General features: G+C 40.7%; 1 protein-coding gene across 5 annotated transcripts in view; it reads left to right on the forward strand.

The window, feature by feature from the left end:
• The window catches only part of ano2b (anoctamin 2b), a 65,019-nt gene that overhangs the window by 3,598 nt on the left and 34,512 nt on the right, over nt 1–26,909 (forward strand). For all 5 annotated transcript variants that reach the window (XM_019347182.2, XM_019347183.2, XM_005460415.4 and 2 more), the window contains exons 2-13: nt 284–691; nt 12,240–12,338; nt 12,710–12,861; nt 13,292–13,346; nt 13,439–13,490; nt 17,179–17,234; nt 18,980–19,027; nt 19,560–19,624; nt 21,510–21,644; nt 22,260–22,420; nt 25,850–25,932; nt 26,265–26,354. In XM_019347182.2, the coding sequence (XP_019202727.1) occupies nt 284–691; nt 12,240–12,338; nt 12,710–12,861; nt 13,292–13,346; nt 13,439–13,490; nt 17,179–17,234; nt 18,980–19,027; nt 19,560–19,624; nt 21,510–21,644; nt 22,260–22,420; nt 25,850–25,932; nt 26,265–26,354 (1,404 nt within the window). The remainder of the gene's footprint in view (nt 1–283; nt 692–12,239; nt 12,339–12,709; nt 12,862–13,291; nt 13,347–13,438; nt 13,491–17,178; nt 17,235–18,979; nt 19,028–19,559; nt 19,625–21,509; nt 21,645–22,259; nt 22,421–25,849; nt 25,933–26,264; nt 26,355–26,909) is intronic.

The raw sequence follows: 26,909 nt of genomic DNA on the forward strand, positions 1-26,909 counted from the left end.
AAGGTGAGCTGACTGCCCACTCTGCTGCTGAAGGTTCTCACTTCAGTGTTTTTGAGAACCTGCCAAAAGCCACTTGTGCTTGTGTGCACTAACACTGCAGTAATGTTTAAGTTCATTCAAACACTTATTACATAACTCCACTGCTGCTTAAAGGTGTTGTATGCTCTCTATAACCAGTTTGTATTTGACTGGGATACACTACTATAATTATTCTAAATCTTTTAGTTTTTTTTAATATATAGTGCACCAGTATTGATGTTTGCTTGATATTTATGTTTTACAGGTCATGGGATCAACTTCAGGTCCTCATGCCATCGGAGAAGGCCTTTACTTCAGTGACGGCCGACGGAAAGTCGACTATGTTCTGGTCTTTCATCAGCGACGGCACACCTCCATACGATCTCCTGCTAGTGCCTCCGTTTCACAAGACCGGTTATCTATTGTTTCTAATGGCAACTTTCCTTCAATGGCGGCCTCAGATGTGGCACCTGGTGGAGGTGGTGGTGGTGGTGGAGGCGGTGGCGGCATTCCAGGAGGGGAGGGTGCAGGCGCCAGTGAGGTGTTCATGGAGCTTGGAGGAGCAGGAGATGGCGAGCCAATGGAGCCCGGTGACCATGAGATGCGTCTAATCAGGCAGGAGTTTGAGGCTAACCTAATAGAGGCTGGTTTGGAGATTGAGAGAGACAGAGAGGTGAGTGTGTGTATGGCCATGTTAAGCTTCTGCTTTTATTCTCATCTGCACAACACTGACTAGATTTAATGCAGCTGACAGGTAGCCTTTAACAGACACTTTCCCCTCTATGTACTCTCTGTGTACACAGGAACAAGTAGTAAAGCATGTAACATAAGGATTTTATGAATGTATGTTCTAGTGCGGTACGGCTTCGATATCAGTTTCAGAATTTTTGTGTGGGTTCTCTCCAGGCACTGCGGCTTCCGCCCACAGGCCAAAGACATGTAATTAGTGGGATCAGGTTAATTGGTCATTCTAAATAGTGTCAGTTGGTGACCTGTCCAGGGGGTACCCCACCTCTCGTCCTATGGTAGTTGGGATAGGCCCCAGCCCCCCTGCGACTCTGATGAGGATAAGGGGAAGTGGAACTGAAAGTGGTATTTTAACAAAGTGGAAGGAAGCAATTGGGAACAACAGCAACTAAGGCATTAAGTGGTAGAACACGTAAAATCGCAGAGCTAGGTCATCCAATGCTGAGGTGAATAATGCACAGAGGTTGCCACTTTGTGCCAGAAACCTCCAAACTTCATGTAGCCTTCAAATTAGCTGAAAAACAGTAGGCATAGAGCTTCATGGAAGGGGTTTCCATGACCGATCAGCTGCATCCAAGCCTTACATCATCAAATGGAATAAGCACAAAGCAAAGGTCCATAATGACATGGATCAGCGAATTTGATGTGGAAAACGTAACTGGCATACACAGTTTCCTGACCTCATCCCAATAGAACACCTTTGGGATGAGTTAGAGCAGAGACTGTGAGCAAGGCCTACTCGTCAGACATCGGTGTTTGACCGTTCTACCAAAGCTGCAAAGGGTGGGTCAACATCAAATTAAATACCATGGATTAAGAATCTGTGTCACTCGTGATTGATTTAAAATCATACAATCAAGATGTGATTGAAGTACAGACTCTCAGCTGTAATTCAAGGGTTAAGAAAAGTATTTCTTTATCCGTTTGGGAATTAGAGCAATTTTTATATGTAGTCCTCATTTTCAGAGATACAAAATGCTTTGAGCATGAATATGATACAAATCCTATACCAACCACCAGTCCTCAGACCAGATAAACACCTTATCAAATCACCAAATGAGGGAAGATCTTTTACAACTATGTACCAGAGAAAATCCATGAATCCAAGCTTGAAGCTTTTATGGTTGCACAAGGTTGTAGATGCTTTTTAAACATGTGTAATCCATCTGGTGGTAGGAGTGAAAAATGTGCTACTTACTACCAGTGGGTTCTTTAGTAGTCCAGACGTAGATCTAGTGTTCAGGTATATGTAAACACCATTAGCTTTTATTAAGGCTTGGGAAGAAAACCCAAAAGCTTTGTGTTTTTTATCCCAAATCCTTGAGAAATAAACGGGATTATAATTTGACACACTAAACTCTAATGTGTTTTTGAACACAGGCTAAATTCTATAGCTTCACTGACTTCACAGGCTTTTTGAAGATGAACCTCTACACAGGATCTGACGTAACACTATCTTGAGCTATTTAAGGTGAGCGCCTACATAGGAGCCTGGCTCAGATAGTAGAAGGAGGTGGGAGAGACTGTGTGTAACAATAGCAGTTGTACTTTGCTCCAGCAAAATGCTTGTCTTGAGGTTTCTGCTGATTGTACCAAAGTGTTCAACCTTCTTTAATCATCTTGCTGCTGTGGAACAAAATAACAGGAAAAACTACATGAGTAGGTCCCAATTTAGGGCAGCTGCAAAGTAGGTTTATCTTTAGGGGCTTTAAGTTGGTGATTATATTTTAGTCAAAACAATATTACGATATCGCCAGTTTCTGTCTACTTATGTGAAATTCTGAAACTTTATTCCTCTACATAAAATAAATATTTTCATAGGTACTGGTTTAGACACCCCATGACTCTATGGGCTCCTGAGGTGTGGGGAGGGTAAAAAAAAAAAGGGGGGGGGGATACAAGGAATTTGCCACTTGAATAAACACGCATCAAAATGGAGATGCTTTACAAATTGGAAAGTCAAGATAAATGTCAGCATTGTGGGGAACATGGACAAAATTCATCACTGAAGTTCACCAATAAAAGCAAACAAAAACCTCTACAACTAATAACAGTTTCACGGAAACTTCAGTAACATTGTGGTTGTAGAGAATGGCAGCTTTCTGTGTCAGAAATGGCTTGTATCCAAGGGCAACCCACTGATGCATAACTTGGTGCAAGCTGCACCGAACCTGCAAACCTGAGTGATGGGAGAAAAAAGTCAAGCCTGAGTCATTCAGCCTTCTGCCTTCATCCGTAAATGCCTCCAGAAAGGAAACCTTTAACTGTCAGTGTTTTCTACCATTATGGATGGATCTGTGTCTACTAAAAACACAGAGATTGCTCACTGTTGAATATAGCTAAATTATCAGCTCAACAAGTTGAATTTAGTGTGTGCACATTCTACAGCGTCCCCGTACACTGGGCTATGTCTATTTACCACAAGTGATTTCATCACGTCAGATGTTTTGCGACGCACCTTTTGCCGCAAGACTTTTGCAAAAGTCTTACCTTGTGGCTTACCTTTGCTGCTGTTTTCTGGTTACTGGCAGTCTAAATTTTAATTTTAATTTATTGTAGTTTAACATATCAGCAACTTGATGCACTAAGGCAGGTCGAGATGACCTGCAGAAGTTCAAACTGAGCATGGGGAAGAAGTGACTTTGAGCATGGCATGGTTGTTGGAAATGGTTGTTCGTGTTGTTGGACCTCTTGCTAAAACCCAGGTATGCAGAATCTGTGAATGCACAACATGTCAAACTTTGGAAACTGATGGGCTGAAGGAGTAGAAAGCAGCATTGGCTGCCACTTCTGTCTAAGAACAGGAAACGGTACCTGTTATACAACCTGGTGTGATGAGTTTCAATTACTCCTGTGACATTTTGATCTGAATTTGGCACAAATAAAATGAGGCGTGGATCCATCCTGGCTTGTATGAACTGTTTGGGCTAACGGTGGTGGTGTTTTGATATTGGGGGGGGGGGTTGTAGTTTCTTGGCAGACCTTTAGTACCAGCTGAGCATCAAAGCTCAAATAATCTCAAACTAGTTTCTTGAACATGACAATGAATTCATTGTACTTAAATGGCTTCCAGAGTCACAGCTCTCAATCCCGCGGAGCACCTTTAGGAAATGGTGGATTATGGATATGCAGCGGACAAATCTGCAGCAACTGTGTGATTCCTATATGTCACTATGAAGCAAAAGGAATATTTAAAGCACCTTGTTGAACCATGAAAACGAAGAAAGTTCTGATGGCAAAAGGGTGTCCAAGCTAGGTAAAAGCAAGGTGTACCTAATAAAATGTCCAGTTAGTGCAGATCCTGTTTATTTTGGAGTCAGCATCCACAGTCGCCTTGATGTTTCATTGGTGCTAACAGCCTTTAATTCTGGTCACTTTAGCTGACACAGCTGCTGCTCTGACCTTTGCATCGATTTCCTATTTTGGCCTAAAATGGCTAATTTTGTTTTGACACGTACAAATCACTTTCGCTGTCATTGTGTGTTACTGGTGCTAGCTTGTGTGGCTCTGTCCTGCTTTTGTTATTTGTACGAGTATGTGTGTGCGCGTGCATGGCACTTGGCACAACACATGGCCTATGTGCTCTGCCTGCTTGTGGTAATGATGCTCCAAGCTCACTGCCACAAAGTTGTACAAATGTAGTTATTGCTAAACTTCCGTTTGTCAGTTAATGAGCTTCTGCTGCACTTTGGATTCAACAAGAGAATTCAATTGGTAAATTTAAGGGATGCTTACTTGTTTCGCTCGTAAAGTAAAAAAAAAAATAGAATTTTTTTTTTTTTTTACACAGTACAAGGCAAAAACAGAATAAATGTCTCATGTACTCTAAAATGTTTGAGACATAATAGTGTACTGTAGTGTCTAACTTACCAATGCAGGGCTTGTCGTGTGTATGATACCCATTTTGCTGTGTGTGTGTGTGTGTGTGTGTGTGTGTGTGTGTGTGTGTGTTGGCTGGCAGCCAGCCAGTTGGCAGTGTGTGGAGTCTGCAGGCTAGTATTAATCAGATTGTTGACAGTGTGGCAATGGGCCTAAGCCAGGATGAGATTAGCTGACTGACTAATAGCTCTTTATCTCGTCTCACGGATCTAGGGGTAAAATCTGCCACTGAGAGAAAGAAACATCCCAATATCCTTAATTTGAACAAAGTGGCAAGCACTCTGACAAACATAACTGCTCTCCTTCCATCATTTTATAGGCCTCACTGGGTGAGAAGCAGCCTTACAGATACATGTATTATAAGTAATGTACCAAAAATCAATTTTCCACTGTAGTCTGTGTGCACATAATAAAATTGGGTGAAGCTGTTCAACATTAATCATAGTAATCAAGTGCATACAACAGAAGCACAAAAGTACATACTGGACCTCTAACTTAAAATAAAGCAGGTAATTAACCGATGGCCTACGTTGGTAGTTAAATGTGTTCCAAAGGCTTTGGAAGACACTTTTACACTAACCCTAATCCCTCAAAATAAGTGTCTCACTCGAGACTGCTTGGGTCATGATAAATGTCAAATGTCATTTTGCTTGAAATGTTTTAGCATTTTGAAGTTGGTAACATTAGTCTTTTTCCCCCAGTCAGAATCGTATGTGTTTTAAAATGTTCCTTTCCATATGGAAAAGAAATAGTAAAAACTTATAAAAGACTTGCATAAGATGTGGCCTACTTCATATAGTGAATCATATAAGGCTTATATGATTTACTCATGAAAGTGGCCACTTTCTCATTACTGTCATATATTGTTTTAGTAAGTATCCAAAACATACAAGTTTCATTTATATAATTTTTTCAAGGGATTTTATCTGTTTTCACTCTTGTATGCTTTTCATACACGTTTCACACAAGACGGATACAAACTTTATAAGATGTGTCTGTCTATCTATCAATCTATCAATCAATCAATCAATCAATCGAACACATTCACACTCTGATTAACGCATCGGGAGCAACTCACGGCTTAGTATCTTACCCAAGGGTACTTTGGCATGCAGACTGGAGCAATCAGGGATTGAACCACCAACTCTGAGATGGTAGATGGCCTACGTACCTGAGCTACAGCTATTCTTGGGTGAGTTAGTAGGAATAGTTTTTGCTGTTCTGTTTTAAAGTTATTATATATACATTGAGCATCACCAGTGGCAAAGTATACTTATATAAAATTAAAAAGATGACCCTAATTGTGCCCAACCTGTTTGACTTCAGATTAATTGGATGCTGGTAAAGAAGAATGACTAAAATGTCAAACTTGTTGATTGTGTCTCAGGATTATTGCGCTGACCTTTGATCTCTTAGGGACATCCTCTTAGAGAACACACTTAATTAAATCAGAGCGAGATTTTAATTGAAGAAGTAGAGCTGGGACTTGTGAAGATTTCAGTCCATGGGGTTTTTAGAAACAGACTAGAGTTAAGTTTTCTTTTTAAACATTTTAAACACTTAAATGTAATGTTAGTATTTGAGATGAAGGCATGGGAACATTAATAATTGGAAAAAATAAGTATGTTCCATTCGTCTTATAAAACATATTTGTGTTGCAGTGGACTCCATGCTAGGATTCATCCGGCATCTTGCCTTAGTTTTAATTAACCAAATGAATAACAGCTCTATACTTGTGCTATACATGCAAACTGCAACCCATACAGTATTTTTATACATGAAACTATTTTTCTGCCATTTTACACCAATACAGTGACTGTGTATTTGGCAGTAAGTGCTGCGAGAATGCAGCACTATGTAGATAAAAATGCAGAGCCGAAACTGGTGCTCTGCTAATATTTTTGTGCTGTTCTGCCCACGTAGACACTTTTTCAGCAAAGTAATTGCCGCTTCAGTCCATCACCTGTCTGTAACAGAGTATATGCATGCACAGTATCAAGTGTAGGTTACCTGCATTTTGACTGCACTCTCCATCTAATACACAAGCACTGTTTTTTTTTTTTTTTTTTTAAATTAATTAAATAAAAAATAGTTTTCAGTATAAAATGGAATAGGGTCAAAAATCCAACAACACTTGTGTGTGTAGAACACCTTGCTAGTCTAGACCAGTGTGTTTCAGAAGTAGGCTAAGGTGTATGAAAACCTCCTACTCTGCTGTATATTTGACCCGGGTGAATTGCCATGAAAAACATGCTGCACATTACAAAATCCATAATAAATCAGTCTACCTGGAAATATAACAATAGGCTACATATTTTACTAAGATGTGGAGTATTTTACTGCTATTGTATGATTTTTAATACCACAAAGAAAAAACAAACAAGGTCTCTGGCTTGTGTGACGTAATACTGTGCTTGTGGTTACTTGGTATCATATTTCATGAGTGATTAGAGCTGGTAAAATGGCTTTGCTACTGTTTCTGCCTATTTATTGGTAGGCTTTTCTATATTTTAAAATCTGGGACTTAACATTTTCTGAACCAAAATAACTGTTAAATCAACTCTGTTAATATTACAGATGGGCCACACTGATGACCGTTAAAGCTTAGCCTCGACTTTAACAATTATGTTATTGTTAGCCTTAGCAGCTAGCCAAAACCGTCATGATAATAGACCGCTAATGTGGCTAACGGGTAACTGCTAATAGTTATATGGGTAACATGAAAGTGTATGACGGGCAGGTTAATATTATTGAAAAGTGGTTAATACTTAACTGTTCTCAAATGGGACCTTTACTCACCTCTCAAAATTTCTCAGTGTTATTTAGTGTTGTCAGCTACGGTTAGTGGGAAGTGAGTTGTGTGTAGGGCTGCCAAATGTCCCGTTTTAGCCGGGACATCCTGTATAATGAGCGAAATTTGTTCGTCCCTTATTCCAACTTAAATGTCTCATACATTGACCGTTACTTGGAATGTCACTTTCTGACGAACAGATTTGCACTCTTACAAATACCAAATCTGATTTGACCACAATTATATCAGGCGATTGCTTGTGTCCAGGACGTGAGTGACTCGAAAAATACGGTGCTGTTTGGTCTGCGCAGCATATTAACCTGGGCAGTTGAAGCCTGTATTTACAGTATTTTATTTGAATTTTTTTCTTTTTTGCTTATTTTTCAGGATTTCTGTCATCATTTAATTTATTTTTCTTTATTGTTTTAGATGAGGTATTGATTAAACTGAATACTAATATTTTACTGGATTTTTATTGTAAGAATATGAACATACATATTTACACTATACACATCTGTCTGTGCATTGTGCTTCTGGCACACCAGAGTATCACTTATTTGATAACAGGTGCATTGCATTTAGTTTGAATGCAATGCACCTCCTGCGTTTAGTTTATTTATTTTTGATGCTTGGAATGACTTCTTGCTGGGGGCTTCGTGATAGGCAAGGTACACCCTGAACAGGTCTCCAGTCCATCACAGTGCTAACACAGTTGAGTTTTTTGCTAATTGATTTTAACAACAAAGAGAAATTCTAGCTACCTACAGGTATCATCCGACCACCTAGAGATCTGTAGAAAGTTACAGATGATGTCATCCTAACACCTAGCTATAGATGCTGTAAAAGATAGACGTACCTTGTGGATTGGAAAATAAAAGTGCCTCAAACATGCATCTATCTTAAGGCCACCAGATAGCGATAGCTGTGGTTGTAAAAGGACTTCTGGTCCTATAGAAATCTGACTTGACCTCTGTAGACACTTTCTTTGTCTTCTTTTGGCTGCTCCCTGTAGGGGTTACCACAGCAGATCATTTGCCCACGTCTCACCCTCTACTATCCTCCTCTGTCACACCAACCCTCTGCATGCCCTGCTTCATGACATCCATTAACCTCCTCTGAAGTCTTACTCTTTTCCTCCTCTCTGGCAGCTCCATATTCAACATCCTTTGTTCAGGGTATCCACTATATCCCTCCTCTACACCTGTCCAACTATCTCAGCTTTGCCTCTCTAACATTTTCTCTCAAACACTCAACCTGAGTTCTCCCTTTGAAATACTAATTTTTAATCTTGTCCATACTGTCACTCCTGATGAAAATGTTAACATCTTTAACTCTGGGATTTGGAGGCGATGCTGGAGGTGGCAATCTTGGAATTTTGCCTATGCCCATGTTTCCCATTTTTCAGTTTGTTGCTTTCGTTTTTATAATCTTCGTTTATCTCACTCACCCAGTCCCCCTCATCTCTCTTGATTTCTCTTCACTTCCTGCTATACTTTTCTGCCCAGCCATCCCATCACCCACCTGATCACCCTCTCATAACCCACCACCCTCCTACCCAAAGACGCCCCCGGCTGCGGCCTAGTTACGCCCCCAACAGAGATAAAGAGCTAATTGGAAATCCCTTTACTAATTAACCTTCTCCAGGCTAAAAGGTATTTATATCCTCTGCTTTTTGATGGAGCGATAGCGATGGGAAGAGAGGTTGAGGAAGAGGGAGGAAAGGATAGAGAAAAAGATGATAAACATTGATTAAGCAGGTGAAACAGAATATTGGTGCAAGGGGCTACAAAAAAGGCAAAGGAGCAAGTTGAGATGGAGTGCATCGGCAATTCATTGCTTATTTCTCAGTTTTGTGGCAGATGGTCAGTCCATTGTAAGGTTGCAAAATTTTCAGCCATCAGTTTACTGCTTGACAAACACAGAAAAACCAGGTCAGTGCGGAGTGACACCTGCTGGATTGTTTTGTCCTAAATTGACTGAAGTGTCTGCGTTTTTGATGATGGCAGATGGGGAAAGGGGTGAGGGTAAACCCTTGGGGGTGTGGAGGGACCTCGGGGGGGAAATGTAGTCTCTGGATACGTGTACTCAAATTTTGTAAAAACTTTATCTAACAATAACACAGGAAGTAAAGTTCAACAGTTCTATTAACGGTACTTATGACAAGGAATACAGTTGATAATGCCAGAAATGTTTAAATTTTTTACTTTTAGTATTATGAATATTGTCATGAATCTGAATTTTGATTTGGACAAGAAAAGAAAACTTTCCTGAAATGATTAGATGAATTGTGGGAGTATCAAAGGAGGTTGAAAAGGAACTGAAATATAAATCAATAAATGCCCACAAATATAGGCCAGGCACTGCAGATTGTATAACATGTGTCTCTTGGGATATTAACCTAATATTCAGGGGTTTCTTGAAAATCTGTGAGGTCTATAGTATTTTCAGTGTTGCACGGATGTGGTCTACACACACGCAGAGTATCTGATTAAAGAAAGGAGACAAAAAAATCCAAGTATGATATGACTTTGTGGTTTTGTTTTTGAGGAAAAGGATCTAATATCTGCTAGAAGAAAAAACTGTCTGGTGTCAAATATTTTTAGTTGCCGTTTCCCCCTCAACTAAAGATTTCTGGGAATTGCTAAATGCTAATATTTCAAATATCTATTTCATTATATAACTTATACAAAAGAGCTGAAAACCATGAGACCATGTTTGACAGGTGTGATAACACTGTTGTCCTGCAGTGGAGTAGCTCCCTTTATCTGAACATAAAACTTATCAGTAAAACAAAAACTTCTATTTTGGTCTTATTCATCCCAATAACAGTCATTGTTTAAGCAGCCATCTGGCTCATCCATGTGATCTTTAGCAAACTGCAGATGGGCAGCAATGTCCTTTTTTTGTTTTAATCCTGCCATGCACACCACACATTCAGCGATCTCCTGGTGGTGGACCCATAAACCTAAGACAGTAGACCAGTTTTAGTTGCAGACTTTTGCTTGATTTGACGTTGCTCTGGGTTAAACCCTTAGACTTTAACACCTCTTACTCGTGGAATGATCTTTGTTGATCGACCACTCGTGAGGAGAGTGGTAGTGGTCTTCAATTTCCTTGATTTTTACAGTATCTGTCTGTTTGGGATGAATTATGTAACCCTTTTATAGCCTGATGAGCATAAACAACCTCTCAAGTCCTCAGAAAGATAAGCTTTTTTCCATGACACATAAACATACTGTGATGTGACAGATCATGGTGATTGTTTAACAGGACAACAACAAGGTGAAAGCACTTCAATTTCACATTCAACTCACTTGAGTGTTTCTTTTAGTTATTTTTCTTGTATTTTTGGTCATCTGTAAAGGGTGTGTGTGTGTGTGTGTGTGTGTGTGTGTGTGTGTGTGTGTGTGTGTGTACATATGGATTATTTATAACAAATACATCTTATTAAAGTGAGGTGAATCTCAGGTGCCTTCACATTCAGCTGTATGCGATGTGTGGGACTAAAGTCTGTGTGGATGTGACAGAGGGAGAGAGATGATAATGAAATAAGAGCAGTAAGAGTGACAGTGAGGCAGTCAATCAGTCAGTGAAACAGTGTCTAGCGGGCAGCACAAGCTACAGTAATATATGTGAGGAGGGGAGGGTGGTGAGGGGGGAGTGAAAGATCTCAGGAGAGTAGGAGTCGAGAGGAGAAAGGGAATAGTTTCAGGTTTCTGTCATTTGCCATACCACCTTTCTCTTTTCACTCCCCCCCTCTTACAGAACCTAATGGGGGGGTCTAAGGAGGGTAAGGTTACCTGGCTGTCATCCCCCACTGGCTCCGCTTTCATTTCATTTACACTCTCACTCACACTAAAAACCAGCTCCATCAGACCTGCTGCAAACTTTTTTTTTTTTTTTTTTTTGGCAAAGTTCTTGGAAATGTGTTGCTTCACTTATACTTTCTATTTATATTGAGCCACAGGAATCCAGAAGAAGTTTTGTCATTGTGCTCATATTTAGGAATTCAATCATGGATCTCTTGGTGCTATTTGAAGCAACCAATTATCAAATTTTGCTAATGCATATTAATATTAATATACTAATTACCGTGTGGGCACTGGAACATGATTCATTAGCAGTTAGATGAGTCAGAATTTCATCTTGCATACAATTAATACGTTACATTTGAAGTTGGGGGTAAAAACACAAAAAACAAAACCTCCAATGTGTTAGGAACATTCTGCACCAACAAACGGCAAACGACTCCAGGCTTTGCTGTAGGAGCAAAGGACACATCTATTTTTTATAGATATCAGAGGAATGCTGCTGGCTAAACAGGCTAGCCAAAGCTTTTCAGTAGGTCAGAATGATGGCAAGGATTGGTTGCACCTGGCTTGATTTCAAAGAAAATTCAGTGTTGAACCAAAATGTTGAGTTGGCCCTTGCAGATGTCAACTGTAAGGCCTCGAGGGGAAAAAGCACTGAGAAGCAAAAATATCAAGTGAAGAGCAGCATGTATTTAGGTGTCTCCTGCTAAAACAAAGTCTGCTGTATTGGATTGCAAAGCAGTATTGGCAGATGGTCTGGTAAGCCATTTTTAAACAGCAGGTACTGTCAGCCAAGCAGTCTGCCGATACATTTCCCCAAGCATAAAAAGTTGAGGGCAATACAGCATTATTGGTAGAAAACAAGCTCAGTCATGGTAAGTGCTTGTAAACACTGAATCATGGGCAATCAAAACTGTGTTTGGATCTGATTAGCATGTTTAATTTCCCATACTGCTTACATAAACATACCTTAATTCTTTTTGTTTTTTCAGTTAAAGAGCCATGGCCCCAGCTTTACCAGAGTCCACGCACCATGGCCAGTATTATGTCGAGAGGCCGAGTTTCTCAAGATTAGAGTCCCCACCAAGACGGTAAGATCAGAGTACTTCACTGTAGCAGTTTTTTGTTAGGTTAGAAAACAGTTGAAGTTGATACTGTGTCTCTGTAGCTCTTTTTTTTCCCCACCAAGTATAATGGCTAAAAGAGAATAATGTGGAACCAGTACAATAAACTTAAGGGTTTTGGAAATTTAAGAAATTAAATCTAAGACTTTGGTGTGCCAGTTTTTTCAAATTCAGTTAAAAGTACAGAGACAGTCATTCCCATAATTATATTTACACATGGGATTATTACTGCAGTACCACTCAGTGCTCGTTCGTTGATTCTCAGACATTAAGTTCTTTGGATGTGTGTATCTAACAGGTAGTAACATGGTTAACTCTGTATGTTTTGGTTACCCCAGAGTTATGAGCTCAAAGAGGAAACTGGATTCGGCTCCAGTATGAGCACAGTGTGGAGAACGCTGACCAAGCCTTTCCAGCCTAAAGTACCACATCAAGATCATGGACGCACCAAATTTCTTTCACACTGCTTCTCCAGGGACAAGCTACACTTGTGAGATGAATACGAACACAGATTTTTTTTTTTTTTTTCTATAGAGCCTTATTTTATGGTTTCTAAGAGCATGAGCTTATGTTCAATATAAAATAAGACTAAGTAATGATAAGAAAAAGTCAGTTGGTCTGGTCCTTAGTTTGATCTGACTATAGATGCTATAGTCACAGCCTTTCATTAACCTAAACAACAAATGATGTCAAATCATTTATTGTAAGGAAAAAAAAGAAAAGTCACTACACCTTTTGTGGGGTTTTTTTTAACTAACAAAAAAAAAAAAAAAAAAAAAAAAAAATTGGAACACACAGCCACCTGTTTGGTGTTGTTCCAAGTGTATTTTGTGCTTAAAGTTGAAAAGACTATGTTTTGCAAAAACCTTAGCAGCCCTGCCATAGTATACCATAGTGTTCATTGGTTGTGTTTCCTTCAGGTACAACATCACATCTAAAGACACTTTCTTTGACAATGCTACAAGGGGCAGAATAGTAAGTCTCTATGTTTACATCGCTCCCTCATGTATCATATTTTTCCAAGATTAGTCCATGTTTCCAGTCTAAAAAGCTGAAATGTTCCACAGGTTTATGAGATCCTGAGACGGACGGTGTGTGCACGAACCTGTCAAACCATAGGTGAGGATACAAAGCATTTAATTAGAAGTTTGCTGTGCCTCTGCTTTATCAGTGTTTAAATGTACATTCAATAGCAGATCTAATGTGGCTTGCTGAAGGCATTGGTGCCTAATAGAAGTCACTAAGTTATTCACTCATCTTTTAAATTTTTTTATTGTCATGTTGCTAGTCTAAAATGGTTTGCAGTATAACTGATCTCATTCACCTCTGCTGGAGAGCAGCAACACTCCTCCAAGCATATCCTTCCCAGCCTCCTGAAATTTGGTCAGTCATTGGTTACTCCCAGAACACACTCATTTTAGGTTATTTCTACACCAGTGCTTCTTCCCAGATAGTGTGGAGAGACACTTGAGGAAAGTTCATGTGTGCCTTGTGATTTTTGACAACCAAACATTGCTATTATAGCTGCATAAAAATTATCAATAAAATTAAAATGTACAATATCAGTATAAATCTGAGGCCCCGATTGAAAGTGTGGAGTAAAAAAACTGACCTTGCTGTGTGGAGAAAACCACCTAAAGGGGAAAAAAGGCTGCAAAAGCTACCTGTCTTTTTTTTTTTTTCTCTTCAGCTGCTGTGGAGATGTCCACAGCCTTCAGCCTGAATTTATCATTTGTTTGGAGGAGTTGAGTAATGCTAGCATAGTGCCAAGTGAGCTAAAGATGCACTTGGAAAGCAAATATTTTATTTTTTTATGCCAAAGGATCTGGTGTTCCAGATGACATAAAGGCTATCTTCTGCACATATATAAATATGGGTGTCACTTAAAATTTTGCTTTGCTCTTTGGTGTGCCATAAAAACTTTTAAACCACTGGTCTACATCAGAGCCTATGACAGTAAAACCCTGCTTCAAAATCGGTTTGCATACAATATGGATGTGTAGGTTCTCAGTAATCCAGGTCATGGTAATCTAAGGGACTCGGAAAGAAAAGTGACTGGACTTTCAGTAGGCTTCCACTGCTGCAGATATGTGGATGATACCTGGGTCAAAATCAAAACTCAAGATATAGAAGCCTTCACTGTTCACCTCAACTCAGTGGATAAAAACATAAAGTTCACCAGGGAAGACACAAAGGATAATAGTTTGTTATTTCTGGACTGTGCTGTGCACATTGAGGAGAATGGAAACCTCAACATTGGAAGTGTACCAGAAGCCCACACACACATGGATCAGTACCTACTCTTTGACTCCACCGCCACCCTCTGGAACATAAACTTGGAGTAATCAGGATCCTACAACACCGGGCAGAAAACATTCCCTCTAAGCCAGAAAGGAAAGAAAAGGAACACACATGTGTAAAGAACGCTCTTTAAACAGGTGGTTATCCTAATTGGGCTTTCATCAAATCAGCAAAGATGCACAGGAAAAAAGGTCAGACTTGAACTAGGAAGAAACAGAATGACAAATGGAACAACATTGTCTTGTCATTGTCCACTTTGGGTTGGCTTACCACAGCAACCGTATGCTAACTATGAGCCAGTTTTGAGATGCCTTCCCAGATGCCTTGACGCCCACTCACATCTTGAGCTCTGAGACTTGATCTCAATAGGTCACATGATAGGGTGAGGCAAGGTCTCACAATGGTTTCACCCGAAACCTCTGCTGATAATGACCCACACCCTTTTTAATACCTTGGCTCATGCGATGAGGCACATAATCGATCGTGGGTCAGCAGCCTTCTTAAGGGACACTCCCACTAGGGATTAAATACCTGGGTCTCTCCACCATTTGGTCTTAGAAATGAAGAGGCTTCTCTGATGAAGGTGAAACGTCTTCAAGAAACTTAAAGAAATCTGGTGGCTTTTCTTTTCCAGCTACTTACATCTGTATGCAATACTGAGCATTTTATGACCTTTGGTATAACAGCAGATTGACTACAACCACTGGTTTATAGCACCCTTCAAACAGGGTGAAGCAATCAGGCAGCATTTATTTGAATCGATGATGATAAACTAAATAACACCCCAGCATCTCATATTGTCTTATGCTCTGTTGTAAAGCAGTAAAGGTAAAACTATACATTTGTAGTTAAATTTTACACAGCAATAATTTTTAATTTAGGAAGAAGTTGTTTCTAGAAGGTTGCGGAGCCATGCAAGCTGTTTGTGCACTAGAGAGATAAAGTGACGTTCAACTGGTTGTCTAAACAATGAGTGCTGTGCTGCATAGTTGGATGACACAGAGATCGTTTTCCCAACAACCTATTCCCACCAGGCCGTTCCTAGAAAGGCTGCTCAATAACATTTCCTTTAACCATAGACACCCATAGGGACATTCAGCAGTAAAGTCAATATGTAAGTTCAGCCGCACTCTTTGTTTGTGCAATTGTGCGTGACCCATAATTTGTTGAGGTAATCTAGAAAATAAACATGCAAGGCACGCAGATGACGGCTGTCTTAAAGGCTTCATTGTATTTTCATTGGAATTTCCATTGAAATATATCCACCACTGTTTGTCTGTATGAGACATGAAAAAACTGCATGGTATCAGGTATCCCTTGATTCCTTGTTAATACAGCTCTTTCCTGTTTATATAACTGTAGCATTTAATTAGACGCAGATTATGGTTGCGTCTGTCCATCGCAGTTATAATGCCCATCAGTTCCATATAATATGCTGGTCCCCGTTTCATTTCTAGTGTCCACCATATGTTTGGTTGGCTTGCCCATCACAGCAGAAGGTCTCAGCCAGCGGGTACTGATGAAGCTGTAGGGCAAGAAGGGACATGAAAAACAGAGTTGCATCTTTTTAACCTCTATTTTCTCTTCTTTTTTTTTTTTCCCTAGGCACACACAATCCCCCACACACAACACACACACTCTCCCTCTCTGTCTCTGTTGTTCTACTCCATCTCTCCTACAAGTGGGTCATACTTCCTGGGTCAGGCTGAGATTGAAGCAGGGGCCACTGGGAGTTGTGGTTGTTTCTGGCTGGTTGAGTGAGCATTCATGCGTAGGTGTATGTGTGTTGGTCGTGATGTTCATTAATAGCACAGATAATCGCTGCATAGGTCCGTGTCCCCTTTGAGGCACTGATAATTGATTACCGTAGTTGGTTTGATGGAAGAGAGAGTTGTGTATGCCGTGTCATGCATCAGCGTCCACCCCTGACATTGACAGGTAACGGGCAGGTCGTGATTTAACGCATAAACTTTCAAGGGCAAAAGACAGAACCAGTCTGTCTGACACTGAAAATAAGACTTTATAAAATGGTACAGGCTACAGGCCATCATCAATCCCAGTAATAGATGTAGGGAAAGAACCATTTATCTTCTTTTTTATCCTTTTGGGATTGATGAATTTCCTTCAACAAATCAAATCCTTCAAAAATCGAATCTCAGGTATGGAGCACTGGATGTTGGATAAATAACAGGAGGTGCTCTTTTACATTGTCTAAAAATTAATTTGCCCCTCAGCCTGAAGCAGTTATTTTAACCTCAATCCTTAATTCTGTTTCAATAAAAAAATGTGCTTACACCTTTCTTTGTAAGTGGCTCAAACACTCTTTTAAAAACACTGCCAGCTGTTTGAGTTTCTGGTTGAAACCTCACTTGCTGTTTCATTGCAAATAAAAGCTGTCGTCTTTTCAGAGGATGCAGTTCACGATGCTTAGCAGGAGAAGAAAACCCCTCATAAATGACACTCAAACTCTCTTGGGGTTGTCTCACGTCTCTGCTCTCTCTTTCAGGCATCAGCACATTGATAGCTAAAGGCGTGTATGACGCTGCCTTCCCTCTTCACGATGTAAGTGCAAAGTCCCCTGAGACACTGGTGGTTTTAATGTGTTTTATTAGATTTCAATTTTCAGTGAGTGGAAAGATTCTTGGAGTAGAAATCTTACTCTGACAAATGACGTAGCAAAATACTGACTAGTGCAGGGATTCCTCAAGTTAATATATAAGGAAGAATTACCTGTTCTGTGTTAATTTTTGATGGTCTAATTATACTTTGTGTGTGATAATATAATTCAGTTTTATTTATACAGCACCAAATCACAACAACCGTTACCTCAAGGCAATTGGTATTGTAAAGACCCTACATGTGACAGTGAAAAGCCCAATAAACATATGACACACTTTAAGCTGGTACTTGGCGACAGTGGGAAGGAAGAACTCCCTTTTAACAGGAAGAAACCTCCAGCAGAACCAGGCTCAGGGAGGGGCAGCTATCTGCTGTGACTGGTTGAGGGTGAGTGGAGGGAAGTTGGACAAAACCCACACTAAGGAAGAGAGCCAGAAATGAATAACTGATAATTAAATGCAGAGAAGAAAAGACGTGAGTGAAAAAGAAATGCTTGGTGCATCATGCAAAGCCCCAGCAACACGTGTCTATTGTAGTGTAACTAAGAGACAATTCAGGATCACCTGATCCAGCCCCAGCTAAGCTTTAAGAAGAAGGTAAGTTTGAAGCCTGAACTTAAAAGCAGGGAGAGTGTCTTCTGAGTTCAAACTGGGAGCTACTTCCACAGGTCCGGAATGCTGAAGACTCTGCCTCCCATTCCTTTTCAAATACCTTAGGAACCACAAGGAATCCAGCAGGCTTATTTAAGATCTTGTATGTGAGGACAAATGATTTTAAATATAATCCTGGCTTTAACAGTGATCGAAGAGGAGCCAGTATGGGGGAAAAATAAGCTCTCTGTTTGTAGTGCCTGTCCGTACTCTTGCTGCAGCATTTTGGATCAACTTTCCTAGAACAAATAAACGCATGTAATAGTTTTTCAGCATCACTCTTAGACAGGATATTTCTAATTTTAAAGACATTGCACAAATGGAGGAAAGAAGTCCTAAGTATTTGTTTAATATAATAGATTCCTTACGGTGTTACTGGAAGCCAATGTAATGAGGCCAAGAAGCCACCAGATTTCTACGATTGTTAGGAGTGAGTCGAATAACCTCAATTTGATCTGATTTTAGAAGCAGTAAATTAGAGGTTATCCAGTCTTTTTCTTTAAGACATTCCTGCAGCTTATCTAATTGGTGTGTATCATTTGCTTTCATAGATGGAGAACCCTGAGTATCATCTGCATAGAAATTAAAATGTATGTCTAATTATGCTGCCTAAGGGAAGCATGTGTAATAGAATTGGTCCAGCATAGAACCCTGTGGATCTCCATATTTAACCTTAGTGTGTAGAAAACTCTCCACTTAAATGAACAAATTGGAGTCTATTATATGCCTTGCCTGACCTAAAATGATCATTTCAATTTCTGAAAAGTCTTTGGCTCTAAATTAAAGATATACACTGGTATGGCCCTGTGGTTTAGCCAGCTATAAAACGGACAATAATTCTGACATCTAACTTGATTGATATTAACAGTTCAGACAACCTCCTCTTACCACATTATCTGCTCTTAACAACTTTGAATACTGTATTTCGAGTGTTTTTAATTTCTGTATTCCTACATGTTTTCCACAAGTGCACTGTGCTGCCTGTTGTCATGCGCCTGTGTGCACTCATGCTTTTCATCCTCTCTTCTCGCTGCTCAGGGTGACTACAAGGTCATCGGACACCTGGAGGAGAGGAACGACAGACAGGTGCACTGACTCAGCCTTTCATTCCTGTCACCCCCTTTGTTCCTTTAAGTGATGTGTTACAGCTATGAAAACTGAATTGTCTCAATCAAGTCAGCTGTCCAAAACATGTTAACTCCCAGCAACTCAAAAAGGGACCTCCACTTTTCTGAACTACTGAGCTTTAGTTTGCGTTGTTTACTCCAGTTTTTGTAACATGTTCTAGTTCAACCACATACCTTGTTAGATTTTTATCTTTTAAGCATGAGGAGCACCAGGCTTCATAATGCGGTCTTCCTCCTCTCTTACTGCATTTCACTTGGCTGCAGGATAATGTTACTTATACTGCAGCTTGTTGGCTTCATCCACTGAGGTTTAATTCGGCCAATCAGAGTGTTACTGCCTACAGATGAGCTCTACCTCTGAGAATCATTTTCAACTTACAACATGACAAAATACACCCACACTGACTCTCGCTCTCTCTCTCTCTCGCTCTCTCTCTCTCTCGCTCTCTCTCGCTCTCTCTCCCTCCCTCTTGCTTTGTCTTGTCTGTCAGGTTCTGCATGAAGAGTGGGCTAGATACTCAGCCTTTTACAAGTACCAACCCATTGATCTAGTCAGGTAAAGTAACCACAGCATCAACATAAAGACTTCAGTTTTTCTTTTAATTTAATTTGACTCTTTCACCTGATTAATGAAAGATGTAGTACAACTTTACTGCATAGTTGTGATGTATTTCAGTGTATTATGGTTAATGTTGCTTGCTGATAGTTACTGAACTGAATTTCAATATACTTTGATTACTCACCTACTCTGAATCATACATGTTAACCTAAATTTTGAAGCACATTGACATGGAAGTGTGAATTGGAGATAAATTATCAGGAGCGGGACCACGCCTCCAAAACGTGGCCCTTCTGGTTTTTATCTATATATGACACCCCCAGTTCTACAAGCTGTTTGTTCTCATTTTCATGCACCACCCGCCCTCCCCTTTTTTCAATTCTTTTACTTCTTCACTTCTCATTAGTACATGGGGATCTGCCAGGCCCGGGAGCCGCTGCCAGTCCCCTCCGAGGCCTTCCCCAAACCGCAGCTCAATTCATGTTTAAGCCATTCGCCTTTATCTACTAAAAAATGCTGTCAAACCTAAAATGAGGACGTGGGCCCAGCTAGTGAAATGGTTCTTAAGATATTTACATGTCCATGTGTTCTTTGGCGCTACTAGTCACCATGTGTATACTGGTCATGAATGTTTCCTTATTAGCCAAACTACCTTGTAAGGCTGACAAATACAGAATTTATATTTGTTACAACTACAACTCTTATATCTCAGCCTGACCCAATATTGACAGACTCAAGAACATAGAGGAGATTCTAGGAGCACAGAAGTTACCCTAGTACCCTTGGATCCATTAGCAGGAGCGGCATGTGTTCCTTTGTGCAAGGAGGAACAGGATGAGCACTGCAGGAGCTACAAAATGACCTTCAGCAGACTTTATATGGGTGGCCTGAAGGCCCGATTTCCCCCTACCACTACCTGGTACTGTGGAGCCCATTTGGCATTTACCATAGAACCAGAGCATCAGTCATGGCAGGTCCACCACTTGTGCCCTGTGCTTTTCACAGATGAGAGCAGGTTCACCCTGAGCACACGTGACAGTCATGGGTCTGGAGAAGCTGTGGAGAATGTAATGCTGCATGTAAGCTCATTTTGTATGCCCAGTTTGGTGGTGGGTCGGTGATGGTCTGGGGAGGCATATATCCACAGATGGCACCCTGACTGCCAGTAGATATGGAGATGAAATCCATGGGCTTGCCGTCAGACCCTACACTGATGGGTTTCATGTAGTGCTCGGCTTCATATGGTGAGAATATGCAGACAGTTGCTGGAATATGAAGGAATTGATACCAAAGAGTGGCCCCTGTGCTCGCCTGACCGAAATCCAATAGAACACCCAATAGCATAGGCTGTGTGAGGGGCTAAAATACTATGTACTGACATAATTATGACATATTGACTCAGTAAATTACACAGAATGAAGAACTTTGCTTATGCTCATTACATGTGGACACATTTGCTTTGTGGTAATAAACCTCTGACAATTATGAAAACTTGATACTGCTATTTACTATACATTCTATTGATTTGTACTTCTAAATTGTGTAACTAAATAGTGTAACTACTAATACTATTTTGATTACTGTCTGCAGTAAGTAGTACAGATTTAGCCATTGATTTATCCATTGTTAAGGTTCATTAAGTCCATGTTGGAGTCTTTAGATCTTGCTCAGGCAGAATTTGTACACCAGTCTGTAAGAAGGTACTGTTTAGAGGCTCTGCAGAGTGAGGGAACGCCCCAAATAATAAGAGCATTAGCAATCTTAATCTATTTTGGGGTCAAACACAGCATCAGGATCCTCACACCTGTTTAACATGCTGCCTAATTCAGTCTGCTGTGCCCTAACCATGAACTGCACTATTCCTTTCACCTCTGACCCACAGGAAGTACTTTGGCGAGAAGATCGGCCTTTACTTTGCATGGCTCGGCGTGTACACCCAGCTGCTTGTACCAGCTTCCATAGTGGGTATCATTGTGTTTGGCTATGGAGTGGCGACAATGGACACTAATATACCAAGGTACATTACAAATCCACTGCAAAAATCTCTAGTTTTACTGTTGCAGTTTCATTTGAGAGAGAAAATCATTGTACAATCCCACACTGTAAAAAGTGGCTATGGAATGAGATGTTCCATAGAATACTGATTCTAGCATAATGCAGAAAATAAGGATTTGTTCCTACCGTTGCATGCACATATGCCCATACACACATTTACTAGACAGGGATTGCCCAGATACCTGCTGTATCTGGCTTTAGTCAGGGTTGTGTGGGTGGCACACAAAAGGCTCAGCTGGCTCTGTGTGTGCGTGCATGTGCATGTGCGCGTGCGTGTGTGTGTGTGTGTGTGTGTGTGTGATGAAGTGGAAGACTGATAATTCAGCCTACACCAAGTATGAATAGGGTCACAGTAGAAAAGCTTGTGTTGTGGTTATGTGTTAAAAGTTCCATTCATTTATTATGGTTAAATGTAACAGACCCAAAGATCCATGCGCCTTTTTAGCTGAGAGTGAATCCACAGACAGAAATATAGAGCCTCATTTAATCTTATAGTCATAAACATTAACACTAAACCACGTGTTATATAATGGTGGGCACTCTAGACTTGATTTTTTTTTTTTCCCCTCTTCTTCAGTCTGGAGATGTGTGACCAGCGTCTCAATTTCACCATGTGTCCTCTGTGTGACCAAGCATGTGACTTCTGGCATCTCAGCACTGCCTGTGGAACCGCCAAAGCTTCACACCTCTTCGATAACCCTGCTACTGTCTTCTTTGCCATCTTCATGTCTCTATGGGGTAAGGTTATGTGTCTTTGCATATGCATACCGAGATGGCAGGTGGGCTGGTTATGAAAATGCTCAGAGATACAGTCCCGATCAAAAGTTTAAGACCACTTGAAAAATGGCGAAAAATCATATTTGGCATGGTTGGATCTTAACAAGGTTCCAAGTAGAGCTTCAACATGCAACAAGAAGAAATGGGAGTGAGACAAAACATTTTTTTTGAGCAAGCAATTTATTGAAAACAATGCTTGAACTGAAACAGGCTGTTTTACAACTGATCAAAATTTAAGGACCACATGCCTTTAAAAGGCCACATGTGTGCAAAAATGTAATTTTCTGTCTGGTAGTCACACTGTCATGGTGTTCTGATGGCAAAGGCAAAATGTTCCCTTTTTGAATGTGGTCAGGTTGTTTAACTGCATAAGCAGGGTCTCGCACAATCGCTGTGGAGGTGGATGCAGTAAGACAGTCATTTCGAATTTCTTAAATGATCCTGAGGGTTATGGAACAAAAAAGTCAAGTTGGAGACCCAAAAAATTTCCCCAGCACTGAGCCGGAGGATACAGTTGGCCTAGATTAAGGCCGTTACTGGTGCCGACTGCAGCCCCATAACCATCAGATGGCATCTGAGAGTGAAGGGCTTCAAAAACAAAAAATGTCTTCAAAGGCCTTGTCTCCTTGAACGCCACAGAACTGAACGTTTGGACTTTGCAAGAGAGCACCAAAGATGGGACACTGAAAGGTCCTGATACTTTCCAGAGTCACTGGCATGACAAAGCAGATCCCACCTGAGATGCTGTCTACGTGCCACAGTGGAGGGGGCGCCATAATAGTCTGGGGTGCTTTTTCCTTCAGTGGAATAATGGAGCTTCAGGAGGTGCAGGGGTGTCAAACAGCCACTGGCTATGTCCAGATGTTGCAGAGAGCGTCTCTCGTGACTGAGGGCCCTTGTCTGTATGGTAACTACTGGGTTTTTCAACAGGACAACGCTACAGTACACAATGCCCGCAGGACAAGGAATTTCTTCCAGGAGAATAACATCACACTTTTGGACCATCCTGCATGTTCCCCTGATCTAAATCCACTTGAGAACCTTTGGGGATGGATGGCAAGGGAAGTTTACAAAAATGGACAACAGTTCCAGACAGTAGAATCCCTTCGTGTGGCTGTCTGCACCCTTTGGAGAAATGTTCCCACTCACCTCATGGAAACGCTTACATCAAGCATGCTGCAATGAATTTTTGAAGTGATCAGCAATAACGGTGGAGCTACTCATGGAAATCATGGAATTTTGATTTCTGTTTTAGGGGTGTTTATGGGTTTGTTTGTTTTTTTTGTTGTTGTTTTTTTTGTTTGTTTTTTTGCAGGTGCTGTCCTAAACCTTTGATCAGCTTAAAACAGTCGAAGTGTTTTTTTGTTTGTTTCTTTTTTTCAATAAATTGCTTGCTTAAAAAAAACGTTTGTCTCACTCCCATTTCTTCTTGTTGCCTGTTGAAGCTCTACTTGGAACCTTGTTAAGGTTCAGGTCATAAGGTTGTCGGAACCTTATGACCTGAATATTAAGTCCCTAGAGAATCTGTATAAAATTACATGAGGCTGAACACTAAGGAAGGAGCAGCAGGTTAGAGTGGTTAAGGATAGAGATGGAATTCTACTAAACACTGAATAGAAGTATGCTGAGAAGATGGAAGGAGTACTTTGGGGAGCTCATGAATGGGGAAAAAAACATGACAGAGGAGGATAAATGGTGTATAAAGAAGTGCAGAAGATTGGTAAGGAGGAAGTGAGGACAGCTATGAAGAGGATGAAGATTAGAAAGGTGGATGGTTCAGGTGGGATACCTGTGGCGGTATAAAGATGTGTAGGAGAGAGGGCAGTGGGCTTTTTAACCAGACACAATCTTGGAGAGTGAGAGCATGACTCAGGAATGGAGAAAAACTGGCTGATGTGCAGAGCTGTAGTACAGCGATCCCCAACATTTTTTGCGCCATGCACCGGTTTAATGCCCGACATTATTTTCACAGACTGGCCTTTAAGGTGTTGCAGATAAATACAACAAAATAAACCAGTAACGGTACCCAAAAAAAGATTTATGCATAACACATGGGAAAAGACCCAGGGAAACGGAGTTAATGATAAAAACAATAAAAAATAACGATAAAAAAATGATAAACCCTGAAAACCATACATTTCACACCCGGGCCCCAACTCTCGCAGCCCGATACCAAACGACTCATGGACCGGTACTGGTCCGTGGCCCGGGGGTTGGGGACCTCTGCCGTAGTATATACAGAGGGATAAGGTTAATGAGCCACACCATGAAGCTGTGGGAAAGAGTTGCTGAAGCTAGGTTAAGAAGAGAGGTGACAATCAATGAGCAGCAGTATGGCTTCATGCTGAGAAAGAGAACTACAGATGTGATGTTTGGGTGTTGATGGAAAAGTATAGAGACCATCAGAAGGAGCTGCACTGTGTCTTTGATGGTCTAGACAAAGCATATGAGAGGGTGCCAAGAGCGGAACTGTGGTACTGTATGAGGGAAGTCAGGAGTGACAGAGGGGAGAGTGCTGGTAGATGACATGTATGAAGATGGTAAGACAGCGGTGAGGTATGTGGTAGGATTGACATATGTTTGAGCTTTGAGTGGGATTAATCAGGGATCGGCTTCTTGTTTGCAGTAGTAATGGACAGGCTGAATAATGAGGTCAGGCAGGAGTCTCTGTGGGGTATCATTTTCACAGATCACATTAAGATCTGTAGTGAGAGTAGGAAACAATTGGAAGAGATCTAGGAGAGGTGGAGGTATGCAATGGAGAGAAAAGGACAAGTCCCTAGAAACAAGAAAGAATAAGTGTGTGTGTGAAAGAGGGCGACGGGTGTAAGAGTGATGCTGCATGTAGCAGATGTTTTGAAGATGAGTTAAACATCTGTTGGCAGCTATCCAAAGCAACATACAGCACATGAGAGAGGTGAAGAGGTGATTTTGTTGATAGCAGGATTAGCAGCAAGTGTGAAAGCAAAGGTTTGCAGGACAGTAGTGAGACCTGCTATGTCTGGTTTGGAGACTGGTACAAAGGCAGGATGGGAGGTGGAAGATGGAAGATGTTAAATCCTTCATTGGGAATGACCATTAGAAATGAGTATATATGTTAGAAATAAGTCAAAGGAACAGCTCAGGTTGGGCAGCTGTAAATGTAAATTACACCAAGTCACTGTCAAATTAAGAGGAATTAATGCATTATTTCTCTCTTGCTTTGCTTGCCCTCTGTTGTTGAATCAATTGAAAAAGGAGGAGTTTAGTCAACTCTAATATAAAAACTTGGGGTCAACTTTTAAGTCATATGATGCAGTTGGAAACTTGCAATTGGAGATTTTTTCAGATGACAGAAACCCGGCGATACGGTAACCTTTATTAAAGTTCCTCGTTTGTGTGATCGTGCAGCGGTGCTATTTCTGGAACAGTGGAAGCGACGTCAGATCAGTCTGAGCTTCAGCTGGGACTTGACAGGCATTGAGGAGGACGAGGTAAATGCTATCTAAAGTGCAAACATAAACACATCAAACCTACAAAATTAGCAGAAAATTTTCTGAACATTCAGATTGCCAGAGTTTTTTTCTTTTTTCTTAACCAGTTTCACTCCTACAATCTGCATGTGGCCACACTACCTTCTCCTGCAGTGACACTTAACATTGGCACTAAATGCATTATCATCTAATGTTATTCCCACACTAGCCTGGAGTGTACATATATGGCATACACATAGATGCCCACATGAGAGTTGGATAGAATGTCCAGAACTTAACTCCTTCTCCTGTTTGGGTTTTTTTTTTTTTTTTTTTTTCTTCTTCTTCTTCAGGAACACCCCAGGCCAAGATACGAGACCATCCTGCTGCAGAAAAGACAGAAGAAGCAGAACAATAAGAAAAAGAAGAAGAAAAAGAATGAGGTAGGAAGGCAAAGAAAACAAAGCTATACTATTAAGGTGCTTAGGATAGGAACGTGTTATGGTAACGAGTCATGTTTTTCAAATTCAGTGATCTGTATACATAATCAAATATGAAGGAAATGTATTTCCTTTCACCCAGCTGGACTCGGGTGTCAGTAATGCTAACGGAAAGGTATTGCACAGTAATGCTCATGCCTCATTAATTTACACTGGAAAATACTGTAGTGCATGTTGGTGATGGTTACTGATGATTCTAATGGTTTGGTTTTCAACATGTCCAAGATTATCTCATGACTGTGAGTGATCTAGATTCTTGGTGTAAACCGGGTCAATCACACTGAGTCCTGTTGGCCCACATACTTTTGCAGTGGCAACAGATGGCTGCCTGCTGCTGCCAGAGGGAAGCAGGGAACTGGTTCACATGACACAGGATCACCGTTACACCATCCCAAAATTGATTTGGGAAGAAAAGTAGAAAAACTTGAAAGATCTTCCTGGGAGCTGATCATATATAGTTGCAACTCAGAATTTAGTATCTTGCCCACAGATAATTTG

This window comes from Oreochromis niloticus, linkage group LG17, assembly GCF_001858045.2.
Source record: "Oreochromis niloticus isolate F11D_XX linkage group LG17, O_niloticus_UMD_NMBU, whole genome shotgun sequence".
NCBI classification, from domain to species: domain Eukaryota; kingdom Metazoa; phylum Chordata; class Actinopteri; order Cichliformes; family Cichlidae; genus Oreochromis; species Oreochromis niloticus.